At 33.2% G+C, this 18990-nt stretch overlaps 1 protein-coding gene across 1 annotated transcript in view; it reads right to left on the bottom strand.

The window, feature by feature from the left end:
- The window catches only part of LOC129234764 (serine/threonine-protein phosphatase 4 regulatory subunit 1-like), a 340839-nt gene that overhangs the window by 26362 nt on the left and 295487 nt on the right, over positions 1-18990 (bottom strand). Inside the window, exon 17 of the mRNA XM_054868742.1 lies at positions 13263-13383. Within this exon, the coding sequence (XP_054724717.1) occupies positions 13263-13383 (121 nt within the window). The remainder of the gene's footprint in view (positions 1-13262; positions 13384-18990) is intronic.

Below are 18990 nucleotides of genomic sequence, written 5' to 3'. Positions count from 1 at the left end.
TTAACATATTAGTATGCATATATATACACACCCTTTATGATAAGAAATACTTCAAGAAGTGGTTGTGATGCGGGTTAAGATAAAATATAATGAAGATTCAAGAAAAAAAAACTTTATAAAACCAACATAATATGAATAATTATCGAATAAAGGTAAAAGTTATATTTTTAAGCATAATCTTTTCAAAAGAACAATTTTCGTATTTTTTCTTTCTGATCTTACATAACGCTGATTTTTATATATACAATGTCGAAAATATTGAAGTAAAGCAAAATGTACAACAGTACATGATTGAACAGTCAAAAAATCGATTGCTGCTGTACTGACAAACAGGGCCGATCCTAGCAGGTGTGCAGAGTGTGCGCCGCACAAGGGCGGCCAAAGCAAGGGGCGGCCGCAGGCCGCATCATATAGTTCTTATAATCAAGCAAAATTCTTCAAGAATTTCTCACAAAATAACTTATAATAAGTAGAATAAATATGCTGATTTTTAAATTTTCAATTGTCAAAATATATGTCGATTTCCCGACAGCATAGCATAGTTTAAGAAAAATAGAATGTTAGGGAACATTGTATTAGTTCATTGTCCATTAATATCTACTCTTAACAAACATGCTTCATTTGGTTGCAAAGTTTGTGACAGAACTGGTAATCAGGCACGGATACAGGGGAGGGGAAAGGCCCCCTTTTGAAGCATGAAAGGGTGCCGTCTAAAAGGAGCACCGAGGGCGGCCACTAATGTTTACCCCTCCCCCCCCCAAGCTTTTATAGACCTAAACAATGAAGACATATTTTATTTATTTAAAAAAAAAACTATACTGATTAGATACTCTCGCAAGCATTTCAAACAACAAACTATGTAATAAACTCTGTTTAACAATCGTGGATGCGTGGAGAGAAAATGGAAAATTGCGACTCCCTTGAGAGTAACATATATGAATGACGAACTAAAATGTATTTCTCCCCCTCTACGACAGTTTTTCTGATTAATATCTTAAATAAACTGCCCGGCTTCAGATCAGGTAGGAGGACAGGACCCTTGCCCCGGGAAGCAAATTTAAATGTAGCTCAAAAACGAAGATCCAAAAGGATGCCATGACCTCCTTGACGAAACTAAAGAAGGCTTAAAATTGCGTTTCTAGGACTTTCCTTTCGGAAAACTTCGCTGGTTGAACGATCGATCTTAAAGACCCAATTAAGTCTCTGATTCACCTCTTCCACAATAACTTAATCAAACGTAGCCTAAAAAGATTGGCTCCAAAATCCAAAACGTGTTTCCAGACGACAGCCCTTCCTATCATCAAACGTCATATAAAATTGCTTTGACATTTTTCAAAATCTTTGCAGTGGAGGACCCCGAAATCCATTCGCAAACATTACTACCAAAGACAGTCTCAATTAGCGTCTTTAGAGAAGCCCCTAATTCCACCCCCTCTCACTTAACGTGTTGAAAAACAAACTAAAATTGCGTTTTTCAAACATCAGTTTCAAGAACTTTTGGGGAAAGGCCCCGGATCCCCCTTTTCTCTAACGCAATCACTATACCAGAAAACTTCGTTTTGAGACTTTTCCGTAGAGCCACAGCTTCCTGCCTGAACTATCCTGAAATTGACTTCAGTTTCAAAAACACAGTTCGTGAGGGCACACTGAACCCCGGCCCGCTCTTAGTCCCATCGTTATCAAACAATGCTTAAAATACGATTTTGGGACTTATATTTCTAAAGAATTCCGGAGGAGAACTGCCAGGCTTATGTAACTTTTTACGGCGCTAGGCCATATCCATCAAACGTCGAGGTGAGGTGGACAAAAGTCTATAGTTATATTTTTCAGATATTAATGTTGAAAAACATCCGAAAGATCAGTAGAAGCTTCCCAATTTTGTTAACGTCACTAAAGATAATATAAAATTGCGATTTTAGAAATATCCGCTTAAGAGCTCCAAAATAATTTCTTCCCAAAAATAGCCTATAATGGATTTCAGTTTCGAAAAATATTTTGGTTCGGAATATTTTCACGTTTCCCCTATTGTTTTCAAATCTTGCCAAAAAAGGGTTTTTGAAAAAATAGTGCCGAGAAATTACCGGAGGATAGCTGCCAGATCCCTTACCGTCATCAAAGACGGCCTAAATTTGCGTTTAAAACTTATATTTCGGAATCTTTCGATGGGAGACGATTAAATCTCCCTCTCTCTTGCAACGTCAACAAAGGTAACCCAAAATTGCGGGTTTAAAATTTCAGTTGCGGAGATTTTTCGGGAAGAACGCCGATCCTTCCTAAGCTACGGTCTTAAAAAAATAGCTTCAAATTGATTTGAATTTTGAAAGAATCTTAGGAAAGAACTGCAACAGTACTTTCACTTAAAGTCTCGAAAAAGTTCCTAAAATTGCTATATTTGACGTCAATTTCGAAAATTTCTCCATGCACCTTGAATATACTTGATTCTTTTGTCCTTGCAACCAAACACAACTAAAGATTAACTAAAAATATTTTTCATACGCCGATTTCGATAATTTTCTTGAAGCAATCCTCCTCCCCTGAAACCCTGACACCTCCCCCCACGCTTCCCCTTCCTCCGTCCCTTTTCTGATGTCACCGAAGAAAGACTATAAAATGCGAAAAGTAACAACATATAAAAAGCACAAATTCGCAGATGGTAATCTGCGAATTTGTGCTTTTTTATACGTTGTTACTTTTCGTTTCTTTACAACAGCACAGAGGTATTTATCTTACTATAAAATGCGTTTTCAAGACTAGTAAATTTTGGTATCTATTACTTTCTTCAAATATATAAATTGTACCTAAGGAGTTTCTTACTATAAAAATTTCTTCCTTTTTATAAGATCATTCTTCTGTTCCCCCCCCTTTTTTTAAATTCGAACTTGGCATAGAAATTTAAAGAAAGATTTATATAGACGTTAAAGATTAGTCAAAATATGCGAATTGCTCTTGAGGGGCGGCACATAAGGTCTTTGCACACGGGCGGCCGACACCCTAGGATCGGCCCTGCTGACAAAGTCTTAAAAAAATGTGCTGAATCTATATTCGACTCCGTACTTATTTTGAAAAGACTTGGAAAAGATATCGACTATCGCTAAAACAAAGAACCAAATCAAAAATATAACAATTGGTGTTACAGGGCTTAAATTACAGCTTATTTACTGGCATACATGTTGCATCCAGCATTGAAGTTTAAAAAATATTAAATGCAAACTCTTTAAAACAAATAAATGTGTAGCAAATTCTATTTAAAGAATTTTTTTTTGCCAAAAACGTTATATCCTCTGCAACAGTGACTGAGTGGTGGAAAAGCCAGGAAAAAGAATTTGAAAAATGCAATGCAACCGTCATTAAAAGTCTTCAACATTACTAAAACCAGCTTCAGAAAAGTGCAGTGCATATGTAAATATAGATCTTCCAACTCTCGTTGCTTACACAAAAAAGACAAGTCCTTCTCTTTTTACGACACTCACATTTAATTTCACACTTAATTCAAATACAAGTACGAACACACTCAAACACAAAAACACAAAAGTTAACACTGAATGTTCCCATCTGGAACTACAACATAATTTTCAACAGAGTTCCCGTCTGGAACACTTGTTTGTTTCCCCTCAAGCATCCGACTCCCGTCTCTCGCGTTTTCTCATTCTGTCAAAGTGTTTCTCCCACAAGAGGGCGCTCTGTACAACAGTTCTTTACACAAATCAAAAAACAACACTGCAAAACGAAAGTTCACAGCATCGGGCATCCTGCAATACTGGCGTCCTAGTCAGCATCACATCTACAGAACATCTACTCTAAAGAAAAACTGAAAAGATAAGAAAAAACAAATTAAACATGACATTAAAGGATATTTGTAGACCAGGGTTTCATGTGGTCAGCTGCTGTACTAGTTTTGCTTGGTCCGTCGTGGTGTCCGATCTTCACGACATCATAGCGATCATGAGGTTTCACTGCTGTCACACGATAGGGTCCGAAAAATTTCATTTTCAGTTTCAATCTAGGACCAAATTGAGTGCGCTGGATGGCTACTAAGTCATCTGTTTTATACTCGCGAGGTTTTTTCCTCTTTCGATTAAACTGACGGCAGTTTTCTTGCTGTATTTTTAAGATATTGTTCTTAGCTTCTTCTCGTAGTTTTTCTCTGTCTGCCATAACACATTTAACAATTTCATCTTCTAACAACTTCTGAATTCTCACATCTTTTTTATTTTTCATCTTTACTCCGATTAAAAGTTCGAATGGTGTAAACTTAGTACTCTTGGTTGTGCTACTGTTAATGACTCTCTGAACAGTAGCTACGTGTTTGTACCAGTGCTGCGGGTTATCGAGAGAAAGTTTTGAAAGAACTGGAATCAATATTGCGTGAATTCTTTCAATTTGTCCGTTCCCACGAGGAATTCCTGTCGTTATTTTAACATGCTCTATACCTTCATCAGTACAATAATCTTCAAACATCTGAGATGTAAAAGCTGGACCTTTATCGGATATTATCCGCGATGGACTACCGAATACATTTTTCTGTAACTGCAGTTTTTCAATAGCATCTTGAGATGATGTGGATTTTACTGGATAAAACCATACAAATTTTGTGAACGCATCTACCACTGTAAAAATATGTTGGTATCGTTTGTTTGTGGACGGAAGAGGTCCTATAAAATCACAGTGATAAGTGTCTAAGGGGACATTATTCTTAGGGATGGGGTTTAGCATTCCTTCACCTTTTCCTCGCTTCTTATGGCATAAGATGCAGCTTACACAATTAGCTACTACAGTCTCTACTAATTTTCGTGCATTAGGAATATAAAAGTCTTGTTTAAGTACCTCCTCAGTTTTAGATGCGGAAAAGTGTCCTTGATTGTGTATGTTTTGTATAATTTGCAATTTCATAGCTTCAGGTATAACTAACAATTCTCTACCGTTCTCGTATTTATACACTACACCATTTTTAAGAAAATGACCGTTTTGTTCTCCGTTTTGTTCAATTAGTGTTTTAAGCGTTTTAACGTAGCCATCAAGTTCTTGAGCAGCTGCAATTTGTGTTGTAATGGCATCTTGCGACCGCGTTACAACGCAAGCAACATTACTGCTTAAAGCATCAACATGCTTCATTCGTTCACCCTCCCTATGTTTAATTTCGAAATCAAATTCTTGTAAGAACATTACCCATCGTGCTATTTTTGGGGTAAGATCCTTCTTGTCCAATGTCTTTTGAAAAGCGCTACAATCTGTAATTATTTTGAATTTTGATCCCAGTAGATAGTGTCTAAACTTTTTAAGAGCTTCTATTACTGCTAGGGCCTCCAATTCATAACTGCAATACTTTTCTTGTGCGGGTGATGTTTTCTTACTGAAGTAATAAATTGGGTGAAATTGTCCTTGTTCCGATTGTTGTAATAAAATTGCTCCAAACCCATGACTACTAGCGTCCGTGTGTAACTCTATAGGGGCTCCTTGGGTAAAAATATGTAAAACTGGCTTCTGTATCAACATTTCCTTAAGTTTAAGAAATGATTCTTCTTGTTCACAATTAAATTCGAAGGGTTTGTTACCTCGCAGAAGATCGCTTAGGGGCTTGGCTATCTGCGCGTAATGCGGAATAAATTTTCTAAAGTATCCTGTAAGGCCTAAAAAGCTTTGAACTTGCTTCAATGTTTTTGGTCGAGGAAATTTTTGAACTGCATGTATTTTCGTTGGAGATGGTTGAATTGTGTTGTTTTCTATTATGTAGCCCAGAAATTCAATTCTTTTCTTTAAAATCTGAGATTTTCGGAAATTAAACTCTACTCCATACTCGGAAGCTATTTTAAGAACCCGTTTCAATTTAATAAGTCCCTCCGCTTCATTTTCTGATGGAATAATTAAATCGTCCATATAAATAATGACTGTGTTGTCGCGCATTAAATCTCTGAATATATCGAAAATGTATCTTTGGAATACGTTCGGCGATACGGAAAGACCAAATGGAGCTTTCAAAAATTCATATTGACCCTTTGTTGTCACGAAGGCAGTATATTTGGTACTTTTCTGGTCAATGTCAACATGGAAAAAACCATTCTTTAAATCTAACATTGTAAATACTTTAGCTTTTTCAAGATGATCCAAGACATCTTCAATTAAAGGCAACGGAAATTTATCCTTTATAATTTTTTTGTTTAACTGTCGGTAATCAATGCATAGTCTGTATGATAAGTCTTTTTTACGACATAATACCAACGGCGCACTATAGTTTGAAGAACTATGTTTTATGACTCCATTTCGTAACCATTCCTCAATCTGATCATCAACAATTTTTTGTTCCGCGAAAGACATACGTCTGGGAGATAAATTAACAGGTTTATCGTCTGTCAAAATTATGTTCATTTTCACTTCGGAATTCTTTATCTTGAGTGGTTTATAACAGTTAATTAATTCTAAGACCTCTGCTCTCAACTGTGAATTAGCAATATGAGTCAAATCTAATTCATGAATATTTATCCCGTTAACAAGTGTAGCTAAAATGTTGACGCAATCATTTTGTGATTTACTATCGTTTATTTCAATATCTTCTACACCCACTACTAAAGATTCACTTGGGTTTCTCCTTTTTCCCTCCTTGGGTTCAGCTACAAAACTTTGACCTTGCACTTCGGCTTTTGAATTAATTATGCCCTCTTCAACTGAAATGAGCGGATCATTTCTTCTCCCTGCCAAGGTCATTTCGCTTTGATCCCATTTTCTGCTAGCTGATTTGACATGGATACATTGATGGAAAAAAGATTAACTGAATAATTTTCTCGCAATCCTAGAACCTTTAAAGTAGATCCCGACAATGAAATATTAAGTTTGCTAATTACATCCATTCCAATTAAAATATCACAACAAAGATTCTTAAGAACAAACAGTTTCACATGAATTTTAAAATTATCAACAACAATATCTGAATAAAAATAACCAATAGACTTGACATTTTCATTTCCAATACCATTCAGTACTATATCACAAGGTATTAATTCGGGCTTTCCGAGATGCTCATAAAAATCGGATTTGGCAATTGACAAGTCTGATCCGGTGTCAAAAATTGCATTTACAAATTTATCCATAATTTGAATATTTTTGAACAATTTCTCATTACTATTACTACATGTATTAATTGAAGGTTTATTTACATCATTGATATTAACATTTTTATTACATTCATATTTCCGATGACCATATTCATTACATTTTTGGCACTTAATTCCCCTTGCTTTGTTAGGACACTGAGCAATTTTATGACCCATAGCATTGCAACCAAAACATTTGATGTGCTGGTTTGAAGAGCTTGCTTGCGAACGAACTGACGATGATTTGGTTTTACCTTCATATTTCAAATTATTTTGAATTTCATAGGATTTTGGATCTTTTGAAGTCGGTTTTTTAAGGAGAAATCTTGCCGTCTCATACTCATCTAGTTTATTTACTAAATCGGTTACTTTATTTAATTTTGGCAATTCCTCAATAAAATGATCTCTAGTTTCAAACGGTATTCTTCTCTTAATTTGATCAGCAACAAAATTTAAAAATATATTTAAATAGGTTTTTAGGTCTTTTAATTCTTCAAAGTTGTCGATGTCTAATCCCTTAATCCATTCTTCAAGAAAGTTGTTCAATTCGTAAGCGTAATCACGCCAAGACACATTTGCTTCTTTTTTATGAGTGAAGAAATTCTGCCTAAATTGCTCTGGTGAAAGTTTAAATCGCTTTAATAAGATCTTTTTAACATATTCATAATCGTTGGCTTGTGGGTCCGGTTCTCGTGCTACTAAATTAGCAATGTCTAATGGTAAAAGGCCTAAAAGGTAAACTACCCAATTGTCTTTTGGAATGTCCAATCGACTTATTTGTTTTTCAAATAATGAAAAATAAATGCTCAAGTCACTGTTTTTATCGAAACAAGACATAAGCTTAGAAATGTCAATTTGAGGTGACGGTGTTAAACTTGTAAGCTGTTTAGATTCTAATTCTAATCTCTTTAATTCATATTCCCTATCCTCGAGTTCCGATTTTGCTTTTTCTTCTTTTTCATCCTGCATTCGCTCGAGAATAGCTCTAGTAAACTCTTCATCATATTCTTTATCACTCGTTATTATTTTAACTAAATCTGCCACTTTAGGATTTTGACCGACTGTCAGCCCAAGCTCGTCAACTAGAGTAAGAAGATCATTTTTTCTAACTCTGGCTAGGTACGCCATATTTCAAAATTACAGAAAAAAGATAAACACAGTAAAAATAAATCAGCAAAAAGTACTCACGGCCACTTCTTGAGACTTTCCGGAACTATATCCGAATTCTATACTAATTCCATCCCAGTTCGATCCGGGACGGGCCCCCATGTAAATATAGATCTTCCAACTCTCGTTGCTTACACAAAAAAGACAAGTCCTTCTCTTTTTACGACACTCACATTTAATTTCACACTTAATTCAAATACAAGTACGAACACACTCAAACACAAAAACACAAAAGTTAACACTGAATGTTCCCATCTGGAACTACAACATAATTTTCAACAGAGTTCCCGTCTGGAACACTTGTTTGTTTCCCCTCAAGCATCCGACTCCCGTCTCTCGCGTTTTCTCATTCTGTCAAAAAGTTTCTCCCACAAGAGGGCGCTCTGTACAACAGTTCTTTACACAAATCAAAAAACAACACTGCAAAACGAAAGTTCACACATATATTTTCGTCATTTAGATATCATTCATAACTCAAAAATTGATTAGGCTCTGGAAAAGCTTCAAAACTTGTTTTTTGTTCAAAGTACTAAATAACATAAAAATAATATTAATTTATAACGTAAAAGTTGCTATGTATTTATGCATATGTTATTGTGGTGTAAAGTTGATTTTATGTAATTGTAAAAAGATTTATACACATATTTCTGAAATGAGTTGAATACATTACATATACAGGATGTCCGAAAAGTCCTCGACACATAACAATGGTATTTTAGGTTAAATAAGTCAAGGACTTTTCGGACACCCTGTATATTTATTTATAAATGTAATTTTACAGTTTTTGCTTGTAACAAATTAAAAATATTTTGCTTTAAACCAAAAGAACCGTTGTTTTCTCCAACAGTCTTTAGAAAAAAAATTCATTTAGTTGAAAGCCTTGAACAAAAAGACTAGCTTTGAAGCTTTTTCCAATCCTAATTTGTTTCTTATTCAATATGTGTGGGGAAATCAATGTAAACCTGTAAAATGGATTTTTTTTGGGCTTTTTTTTTAAAAAAAAAACCCTTTTTTAAAAAAACCATTTTTTAAAAAACCACATGGTTTTTTTAAAAAACCAATTGGTTTAAACCATGATTTAATCCATGGTTTAAACCAACGTGGCTTAAACCAAACAACCCTGATTTGTATATTCAACTTTAAAATATACTAACACATTTAAACATTTCTTAACCTGATTTTGGCACATTATTTAATTTTTCATGAGTGGCAGGTAGGTCATCAGCATGCCCAAAAAAGTTTAAAATTGGCTCATGCAAATATGTTTTGATTTGTGTCGGTCAGGTTTTCACACAAAGTAAAAAATAAGACGAGATATTTTTTTTACAGCCCTTGTCATATAAGTATAAACATATAAACGGAGAAAGTAATTTGGTTGTTTGGGTTGATTTTTTTTTGGCATAAGAGCCTTAATAGGCTATATTGCACCAAACGGTTGTTTAAATTCGAAAAAGGTACCAAAAAATAGAAATTGTTAAATGAGCAAAAGATTTAAAACTTCTAGAATTTGGAAAAATTTTGCCCAAATAAGCACACAAAGTTTTAAATTTTGAATAACAAGCCAAAAGAGTAAACAAAAATAATTTAGAGTAACACGAAACATTTCCAACAGAACTGAGAAGAGATGGAAACAAGGACAAAATGAAAAACACAAAAATTGGGGGAAAAAATTTTTCTGAAGGAAGGGGAACAATTTAGGATGACGGTAATGGTAAATTGATTTGGTATTCACCAACTAACGAAAAGACAAATAACTATAAAATGTAATTTGAAACGAAAATAAGACTTTTTAACTAAATTTTATTAAGATAAAAATTTAAAGTGGGAGGGGGGGGGGGAGTAGAGGGCACCTTTAACGATTTACAACTATTAAAAAAAAAGTGAAAACATATTTTCAAAAAGAGAAGAAATATATTCAGTTGAAAAATAAAGTAATTTTACATTTCTCTCCTAAAAGTAAATCAGAAACATATTACATGTATGTGTGAAAACAGTAAAGTTCAGAATTTACTAGAATATACTAGTTATGAAAATATAAACACTTTTAACAACACAAAATGATACAAAAAGTGAAAAAAAAACTATTCAATCAGGTATAAATTGAAATTATGGAGGTTAAATACACTGGGGTGCAAAAAGCATCTTCTAACAATTTGAACTGTCCTAAAATAAACTAACAGTATTTATAAAGTGTTAAAGTGATGAAATCTAGCATGTAGATAAATTTTCAATTAGTCTCTAAAAATCTGGAGCCTTTTGCCGTTTTTTTTTTTTTTTTGAAAATATACTCTTTGCAAAGAAAGAAAAATGATTTTTACAATCATGTTTACGATCCAGAAGGAAGAATAATCATATTTATGTGTGAAAAAAGTTAGTTTCTGCAATTTTTTTTGAAGTGATTAGATTTTGAAAATTTTTGTTATCTGTCGCTTTTATTCTGTACTAACATCAATAAAATATGTACCAGTTTTTCCCTTTTTGCCTCCTTATGTTCCTTTTAAGGTTTTGCATTGTCTTTTTGTTTAAAACAAGCTCCATTTTACTGTAATGGCTTTTCTTGCACTTCTCGAATAGTCAGCCGTTTACTGTAACTAAAACTTCTGATTAACAGGTAGAATTGCATCAGAATGTGTCAGTATCTATTTCTGAATTGTTTTGTTAAAACTAGAGACGTACCGAGTACTCGGTAACTACTTGGTACTTGGCCTACTCGGCCAAACTCTGATCAGATACTCGGCCAATACCGAGTAGTTGCAAAAAATTGAATATTGTCCAAGACAGATACTAAAATTTATAAAAAAAAAAGAGCAAGCATTATATTCTGCAATCATTTACAATTAAAATTTATAAGTCAAATTTAAATTTTGAGAATAATGAAGTTTGTAATGCTTCAATGGAATAAATCTTTATTTTAATGTTCCCAAAGTTAATAAAACTTATTTATTAAAAATTATGCAAAAAAGGTAACTATAGAAAATATGGAATTTTTATATTAAAAATGGATTTTTGCTACAAACAAAAATTAGTTATAAAAAATATAAAAATACCTTTGCTTAAAAAATAAAAGGAAATAAAACAACGTTAAAAGTACAGAGCAGGAACACTGCAGACATGTGTTTTGGCGTTACAAGGAATTCCTTTTTCAATGCACAAAATGGGAGCTCGTGGATTTAAAGGCATCCGACAAAAGTCGGGATTTTTTTGTCGAATGTCTTTACATTCTTTAGCTCACATGTTATGCACTGAAAAAGACGTTCCTTGTAACGGGAAGGGGGGGGGGGGGCAGAAACACGTGTCTGCAGTGTTCCTGCACATTTGCTGTATTAAAAAAATTATTTATGTTTGGTAGACTAAAACTATAATTGATTGGTATACAGTGAAACCCCTCCTAACGGCCACCCCTCTTATGCGGACAATTTTTAGTTCCCCAGTTCCAATACAAATAACATTATTAAACCCCTATCCTGCGGACACCTCTCTATTGCGGACAAAAAAATTGTCCTGTTAGTGTCCGCATTAGAGGGATTTTACTGTAATTTGTTTTAATTCCAACTTGATTAATCATAACTTTTATTTATTTATTTTTAATTTTAAAAATAATTTTTTTATAAAATTTTTGACTCAAACAAAATTGTTTATATAATGCGTAATTGAATTTCAGCAGGAATTCAGTTTTAAAAACTTTTATGGTCAAGGAGGTCTATTCTACTATTCCAATAAGTTCAAAATTCATCACATGTGTGTCGGTGGTTCTTAAAACATAATTGGTACTTGGTAACTCGGCTGAGTACTCGGTAACTCGGTACTCGGCCGAGTAGTGAAAGGCCGAGTACTCGGTACTCGGCCAAAGTGCTAAAACAGTAGGACAAAAATCGAGGCGATAAAGAGAAAAGTCGACCGTAAACGCCATATCAAAAAATTTAAATACAGTTTATGTTTTAGAAAATTTTAGACACATGGAAAGTACCCAGGGTTGGGTTTTGAACTGTCCAAAACTATGCTAAAGCTAAAGGGGTGTAATCTAATCAATTCATATTTACTCCAATATTTGTAATGCATAAATGTAGATATTAATGAGGCTTAATTAATGAGCATTTGATAATATTTTTCTCTAAAATGATCATTTAAAAAATATTTTACTTAAAAAAATGGCAATAATTCTATAACACAAAAACTTCCTTATGTAACAGTTTGTAGTGTTATGAAAGGAAACTCACATCACTACACCAAGGCAACTAATTTCGTTTCCATTTATAACTCAAAGGAATGTTATTAAATAACCCTCATGTATACAAAATGAAATTTTTAATGAAGACTTTAATTTCTACGAAACTAGATTAAAATCAGTTGTATAATTAAGTTACAGATATATATTTATATTTGAACCTTCACTTTGAATAAATATATTAAATAGTTAAAAAAAAATGCATAATTTTGACATTTTGTTGTTTTTGATATTTTTTCACAAAATATAGTTTTGGACACTTTCGGACACAAGGATTTTGAACAGGACGATAAAAACCTTGCCAACCCTGCTTCCATTTTCACACATGCATAATCATAAGGAAAATTGGTTACTATTATCAAAAAAAAAAAAAAAAAAAGCTTGTGCATACAAATTAAAATTTTAATCAAAAATTCAACTTCAATGTGACTAGATTAAAATCAGTTGCATAAATAAGTTGAATGCTCACACTGAATAAATGTTCAATATAAAACATTACTTTGATACATTTTATTCTGTTTTTAATGTTTTCTTACAAAATACAAGTAATTTCTCTAAAAATATAATTTTGCATACTTTTGGACAGTTTTGGATACCAGGGTTTTGGACAGGACGGTAAAAACCAGGGTTTTTACTGTAAAAAAAAACCTTGCCAACCCTGATTGGCACAAAAATGAAATTAGCAATTTTTCAGCAGGATGCAGCAATAACTTAAACCATAAGCAAGTTTTCCACCCTTGCAGCCTGTAATAAAATTATCAATATGAATGCGTTAAAAATCTTACCAGTTCTACTGCAGCATGCCTGATCACTGAAATTTTGTTCTTGAGCAAATCCAATGCAAAGGGCAAATAAATCCTACTCACTTCTTTTGTATCAAATAGCATTATTATGGAAGACAGTTGTCTACAAGGAAAGAAAGATCACGCATTAGAAGAAAATCTGCATATCAAAAAGTTAATTTAAGACAAATAAGATTTCTACATGTCTTCTCTGAGCAAAAATTTAAGTCAAACTTCACATGTTTAATAAAGACCTTTGGTTGTGGTAATTATTGAAACTAATAATAAAAACATGACTCTAGCTCAGGAGTCGGCAAATCATATTAGGTGGGATCTGGATTTTTTGAAAATTTTCAAAGAATCCAGAGAAAGAAAGATCATACTCCTATTTTTTTATTTTCACTATAAAATAATATTATATGCAAAAGATGGACATATTTGCATTCAAAAATCAATGAGAGAAATCTACATTTATGGACTTAAGTCATGCTTTTTTGACGTTAGGTTATGTAGGGAGCAAGACTTTTTTTTTTTAAACCAGGGTGGAGGTCAAAGGTATTGTTGTTTACAGAATAAATTTAACATAACTTATTTGCATACTTTAAAATTTCAAAAATGTTTTTGGCAGTTCAATTTCTAACATTCTGTGATTCAGATTTGAACCGCCAGTTGCCGACTACTCACTAGGTGGTTAAGGTTAAGTGAAAAATTTAAAAAAAAAGAAAGTTACTTTATTGTTGTTATTTTAGTTTAATAATTTTGAACTTATTTTTGTATCATATGTTTGTTTTTTCTAAACTAATAAGTTATTTTGTCTACTGATCTAATGAGGGGGGGGGGGGGAAGAATGAAATATGAAAGCATTACAACTTGATGCTATAAGCTGGAGCAGCATCCTGATAGTATGAATATAGATCAGTAATACAAAATTATCTTCAAATAAGAAAATAAATGGATTCATAATTTTTAATTTAAATGCTAGCAATCAGGAGTTGGCTTTGAACAAAAGAATGCAGAGCAGAAATCCAACATTCTTTGTAATCAGATCTTATACAAAGCAGGGCTTGGAGTGGTGATTAAAAAAAATTTACAGCACAATTTTGATAAAATTTCAGGACAACAAATACCAAGTTTTTTTAACTTTAAATAAAATTTATAAGCTTAATTTTCGTAGTGGATGACAAACTTGTAAATTCAATCTTGAAAACTACAATAGATTGAGTTCAATCATTTATTCTTTAACACAGTGACACATTATGAAGTAGAAATGCATACCAGTAGGATAAATGTGTGTCCAATTGCTTCTTCACTTGGTTTGTTGTTCTTTCATTAAAGTGTATTAAAAAGGAAATGATAAAGAAATATCCTTAATAAGGATGGATTTAAAGTAGGGTGCAAGTCCAAAATTTATTATGTACTTAACTTTCATTATGTTTATTATGTACTTAATCAGATAATTTGATACTTTTTGCCAGCTCAGAATCATCAAAAATATCCCTGTAAATTTCAGATAAATCATTTAGATGCAAATGAATAATTGTTTTAACTAAAACTAAGAAAACCTCCGCTTTCAAAATTTTATCTTGGAGTGAATTTTTACAAAAGCTTTGGATTGCTTCATCACAGTGGCGCACCCACGGACGGGGCTAAGGGGCTTAAGCCCATCCCAGAAATCAGATGTATTTCAGAAATGGTCATAACCTCCTTGACTAGACCTAAGAGATAGTCTAAAATTGCATCTTTTGGCCTATAATTTTGGGAATTTTACAAAATATTTGAAAATTACTCTTCTTAAAATATGGCTGCTGTAAAACTCTTTTCTTAACTATCGATTTTTCTCTCCACAGAGAAGTCAGCCTCTTTCTTGAAAAAGAAAGTATATGTTGCAGCTTTCTTAATTCAATGTTTTCTCTTAAGTTGTGCATTATTAAGTTGGTGTGTATTTTTTATGATTTACGAATTTAAACGGATTTTATGAAAGTGGTTCGGTAGATAGAGAGAGAACGCACTGAGAACAGGACAGCACAATTTTATTCTTCCCTGAAATTTTATAAAGTTGGTATATAATTAAAATAACAAGTTCTGTCAAGAACTAAACGAGCCTACTTTCCCGTATACCCATACTACTTTCTAGTACCTGATTAATATTCTCAAAAATAGCTAAAATCGCAAATTTTTTCAAACATATTTTTTAAATATTTTAAGCTGATTTCTAGGAATAAAATATTCCTCACTCATCTAAAAAAATTAGATGCGTAAAAAAAAAAATAAATAAATAAAAATAAAATAGCAGCACCTTTTAAACAAAGCAGCTAATGCACTTTTTTCCATTAAAAAAAATCTTTAACAGCTTTCAAAACGAAAAAATAATAATTAAAATTAATAAGCTCATTAAAATAAATCATATCAACAAAAAAAATCGTTTCTTTTTCCCCTGTTGCCAAAAATAATATTTTTAATGAATTAATGCACTTACCAAAATAAATAAAAACAATAAAATATCAACTTAAAGAAATAATTTTCATTGTCAAAAAAAAAAAAAAATGCCTGCGCATATCATTATGTAGAAACATAAAGGACTTCGAGTTTATTCGCCAAAAACTGAATACCTAAATTAAAACTTTAGCGTGAAAATAAAAACAAGTCATATCAACAATAATTATTTCAACATTAAAATTATAGCTGCAGAGTTGGAGTCGATCTCATTTTGGGATAAAGGAGTCTGAGTCGAATATCCAAGAATGGGAGTCAGTCATTTGTTCTCTGTGTATAATTTTTTGCCAAAGCTACAAAGTCAGAGTCAAAGTCGGGGTCAGGTGCCCCTAAATTCTAGGAGTCAGAGTCTGGAGTTCGGCGTCAAGAGCTATTTCCAACAAATTTTGTTTGAAGTAAATCCGCCTTCAAGTACCGAATCTGCATTGACATTCAGTTTCCCCTTAGGCGCTAATGTTAACATATTTGAACTGTTCATAATTGAACAAAAAATAGTTCAAATCAAAAAATGAAATATAGGAATGAGGTGTCCTCGCTGAGATCTTTCGAACTGTTCGAATCGGACTATTCACTCAAAAGTTATTAGGGGGGAGGGGGACAGACAGACAGACATTTCCCCCCATCTCAATACCCTACTTTCCCATTTTTAATTTTTCGATATTTATTTGATTATTTTATTTATTTTTGACTTCTTTTTGTTTTTCGCAAGATGCATTAAGCCTTCTTTCATGCTTTTTTCTTCTTTTTCTGACTTTTACTGGGAAAGTAGGCTAAAAACTGTGCAATAAAACTTTACTGATATGAAATTTTAAAAAAGTCTACATACATCTGGGAAAGGTTGAAAAAACAGTTAACTTTGCCTCTCTATTCACGTATCAGAGTTCCTTAAAAAAATTCTAGCTCTTCCCAGAAAAAAGTCCTGAGTGCGCTACTGCTTCATCACAACCAATTTGTTTTCAGTAGAAGACAAAGAACATAGAATTTAAAATACAACTTGTTTTTTCAAGCTATTTGTCAACTTTTTATGTCTCGCCAAATCTGCATGAGACAGTATCTGTGAAAATTCTTGATTATCAATATAAGCAAGATAATGTACAAACAGAACAAAATGTTTTAAATTCATCCTTTACTGCAAGGCACCATGTGCTGATCTTGCATCCATTTTTGTCTGCATTTTCATGCTGCACAGCTGTTTTTATTTTTTTTACTATTTTATTTTATACAGTCAACTCATGATAACTCAAACTTCGATAACTCGAAATTCTCGATATCTCGAAAAAAAGTATTTCCCTGCACCTTTATTGTGTTTTTAATAAAATTTTATCTCTTTAATTCGAATTATTTTTGCCTTCTTTTTGGTAACACGATTTTTGTCCCATTCACTTAAAAAATTTTCAATCTCTCAAAATTCGAATTTTTAAACAGCTAGGCCTTTTTGCCCCCATTTACGTGCTCTTGAGTAGAAAAACGTTTCCTCAGGCTCTCTCTTTTGTTAGTGATTTTCACAGTTGTGTTCACACAGTTGTGGGAGGGGAGGCATGTTTCAACTGCTGTTTTCTGTGGACAATGGTCGAGTTTCTAGAATAAGCGTTCTCTCAACCTGAATAACCAGTTCCCCAAACCCAAACCCTTTCTTGTTTTAGTCATTGTCTTCCTACTTTACTTATTAGTGCTGTGAAGAAGCTCAGTTTTATTTTTCATCGAATTATGGCTAAAAAACGAAAATGCAATACACTTTCTATTGCAAAGAAAAAAAAGGTGATTGATATGGTTCAAAAAGGGGGAAAGAAAAAGATAGATATTGCGAAGGAGTTTGGCATTCTGAACATCACACTCTAAACCATTCTCAAAAATACAGAGACTATTCTTAAAAACTTTGATGATTATCAAGGGGATCGGAAAAAAATGAAAATTGCGGAATATCCGGAAGTAGAAAAATATTTGATAAAATGGATTACCCAGTGCCGGACCCAGAACATTCCACTCGGTGGAACCATATTGAGAGAAAAAGTGGAGGATTTTGGGAAGTAACTCGGATTTACAGGTTTCAAAGCAAGCAGTGGTTGGTTTAAAATTTTCAAGAAAAGAAACATCACTTTTTACAAAATTTGGGGAGAAAGCGGCAGTTTAAGTCAAGAAGTCTGCAAAGAATAGAAGGCATTACTGTCTTCAATTCTAAAAGAGTATGACGACTAAGATGTATTCAATGCCGATGAAACAGGTCTATGTTTTAAATGTCTTCCTGACAAAACAATGGCTGTGACAGGGGAAGTGTGCCATGGCGGAAAGAGAAGCAAGGAACAAGTAACTTTGTTACTGTGCACCAACATGGATGGATCAGAAAAAATAAAGCCAGTAATGATAGAAAAATCAAAAAAGCCAAGATGTTTCGCTGGAGTTAATTCATTTCCTGCGGATTATGAAGCTAACACAAAATCATTGATCACAGCCGAATTGTTTCAAAAATGGCTGAAAAATTTAGACTGTAAAATGTCTCGTCAAAACCACAAGATTGTCCTATTTGTTGACAACTGTACAGCCCATCCAAGCTCAATTACAACAAAATTAAAATCTGTAAAACTGGAGTTCCTTCCGCCCAATACCATTTCGAAACTACAACCGTCAGATCAGGGAATCATCCAAAATTTCAAACTAAAATATCGTCATCAAGTCATTAAAAAATACATTGCTGAGATTGATGAAGGAAGCAACCCTTCTGTAAATGTGTTGCAGGCAATGAGAATGATTGATAAAGCCTGGAATTGCATTGAACAAAGAATAGCAAACTGCTTTAGAAAGGCAGGTTTCCATAAAGCATCTGCTGAGGAAATCCACCTAAGAGAGGAAGAAAAAGAAAAGGAAATCGAGGAAACAATTGATGAGGAATGGAGTTAAGTGTCAAAAGCTCTGCAGCTAGATCCTGTAACAACATTTCGAGACTTTGTCAACATAGATGATGTTTAAGTGTGTGGAAATTTATTGGACAAAGACATAGTTGACGAATTTCAACCACTCTCAGAAGGGGAAGATGATGAGATTGAAGAACTTATCCATCCAAAGAAGATCATCTTTAATGAGCAAAAAGTGCCATGTATGTGATGCGGGCGTTTATGGAATCGAGACCTGATATGGACTCAAAGACATTCAATGCAAAGACATTCAATGCTATTTCCCATCTGGAAAATATAATTGACATGGAGAGAAAAAAAGAGTACCCGTCAAACTCTTCTTGACAGAT

This window comes from Uloborus diversus, chromosome 1 (genome assembly GCF_026930045.1).
Source record: "Uloborus diversus isolate 005 chromosome 1, Udiv.v.3.1, whole genome shotgun sequence".
In the NCBI taxonomy this organism is placed as follows: Eukaryota; Metazoa; Arthropoda; class Arachnida; order Araneae; family Uloboridae; genus Uloborus; species Uloborus diversus.
The sequence above is the reverse complement of the archived record's forward strand: the minus strand, read 5'-3'. Positions and strand labels throughout refer to the sequence as shown.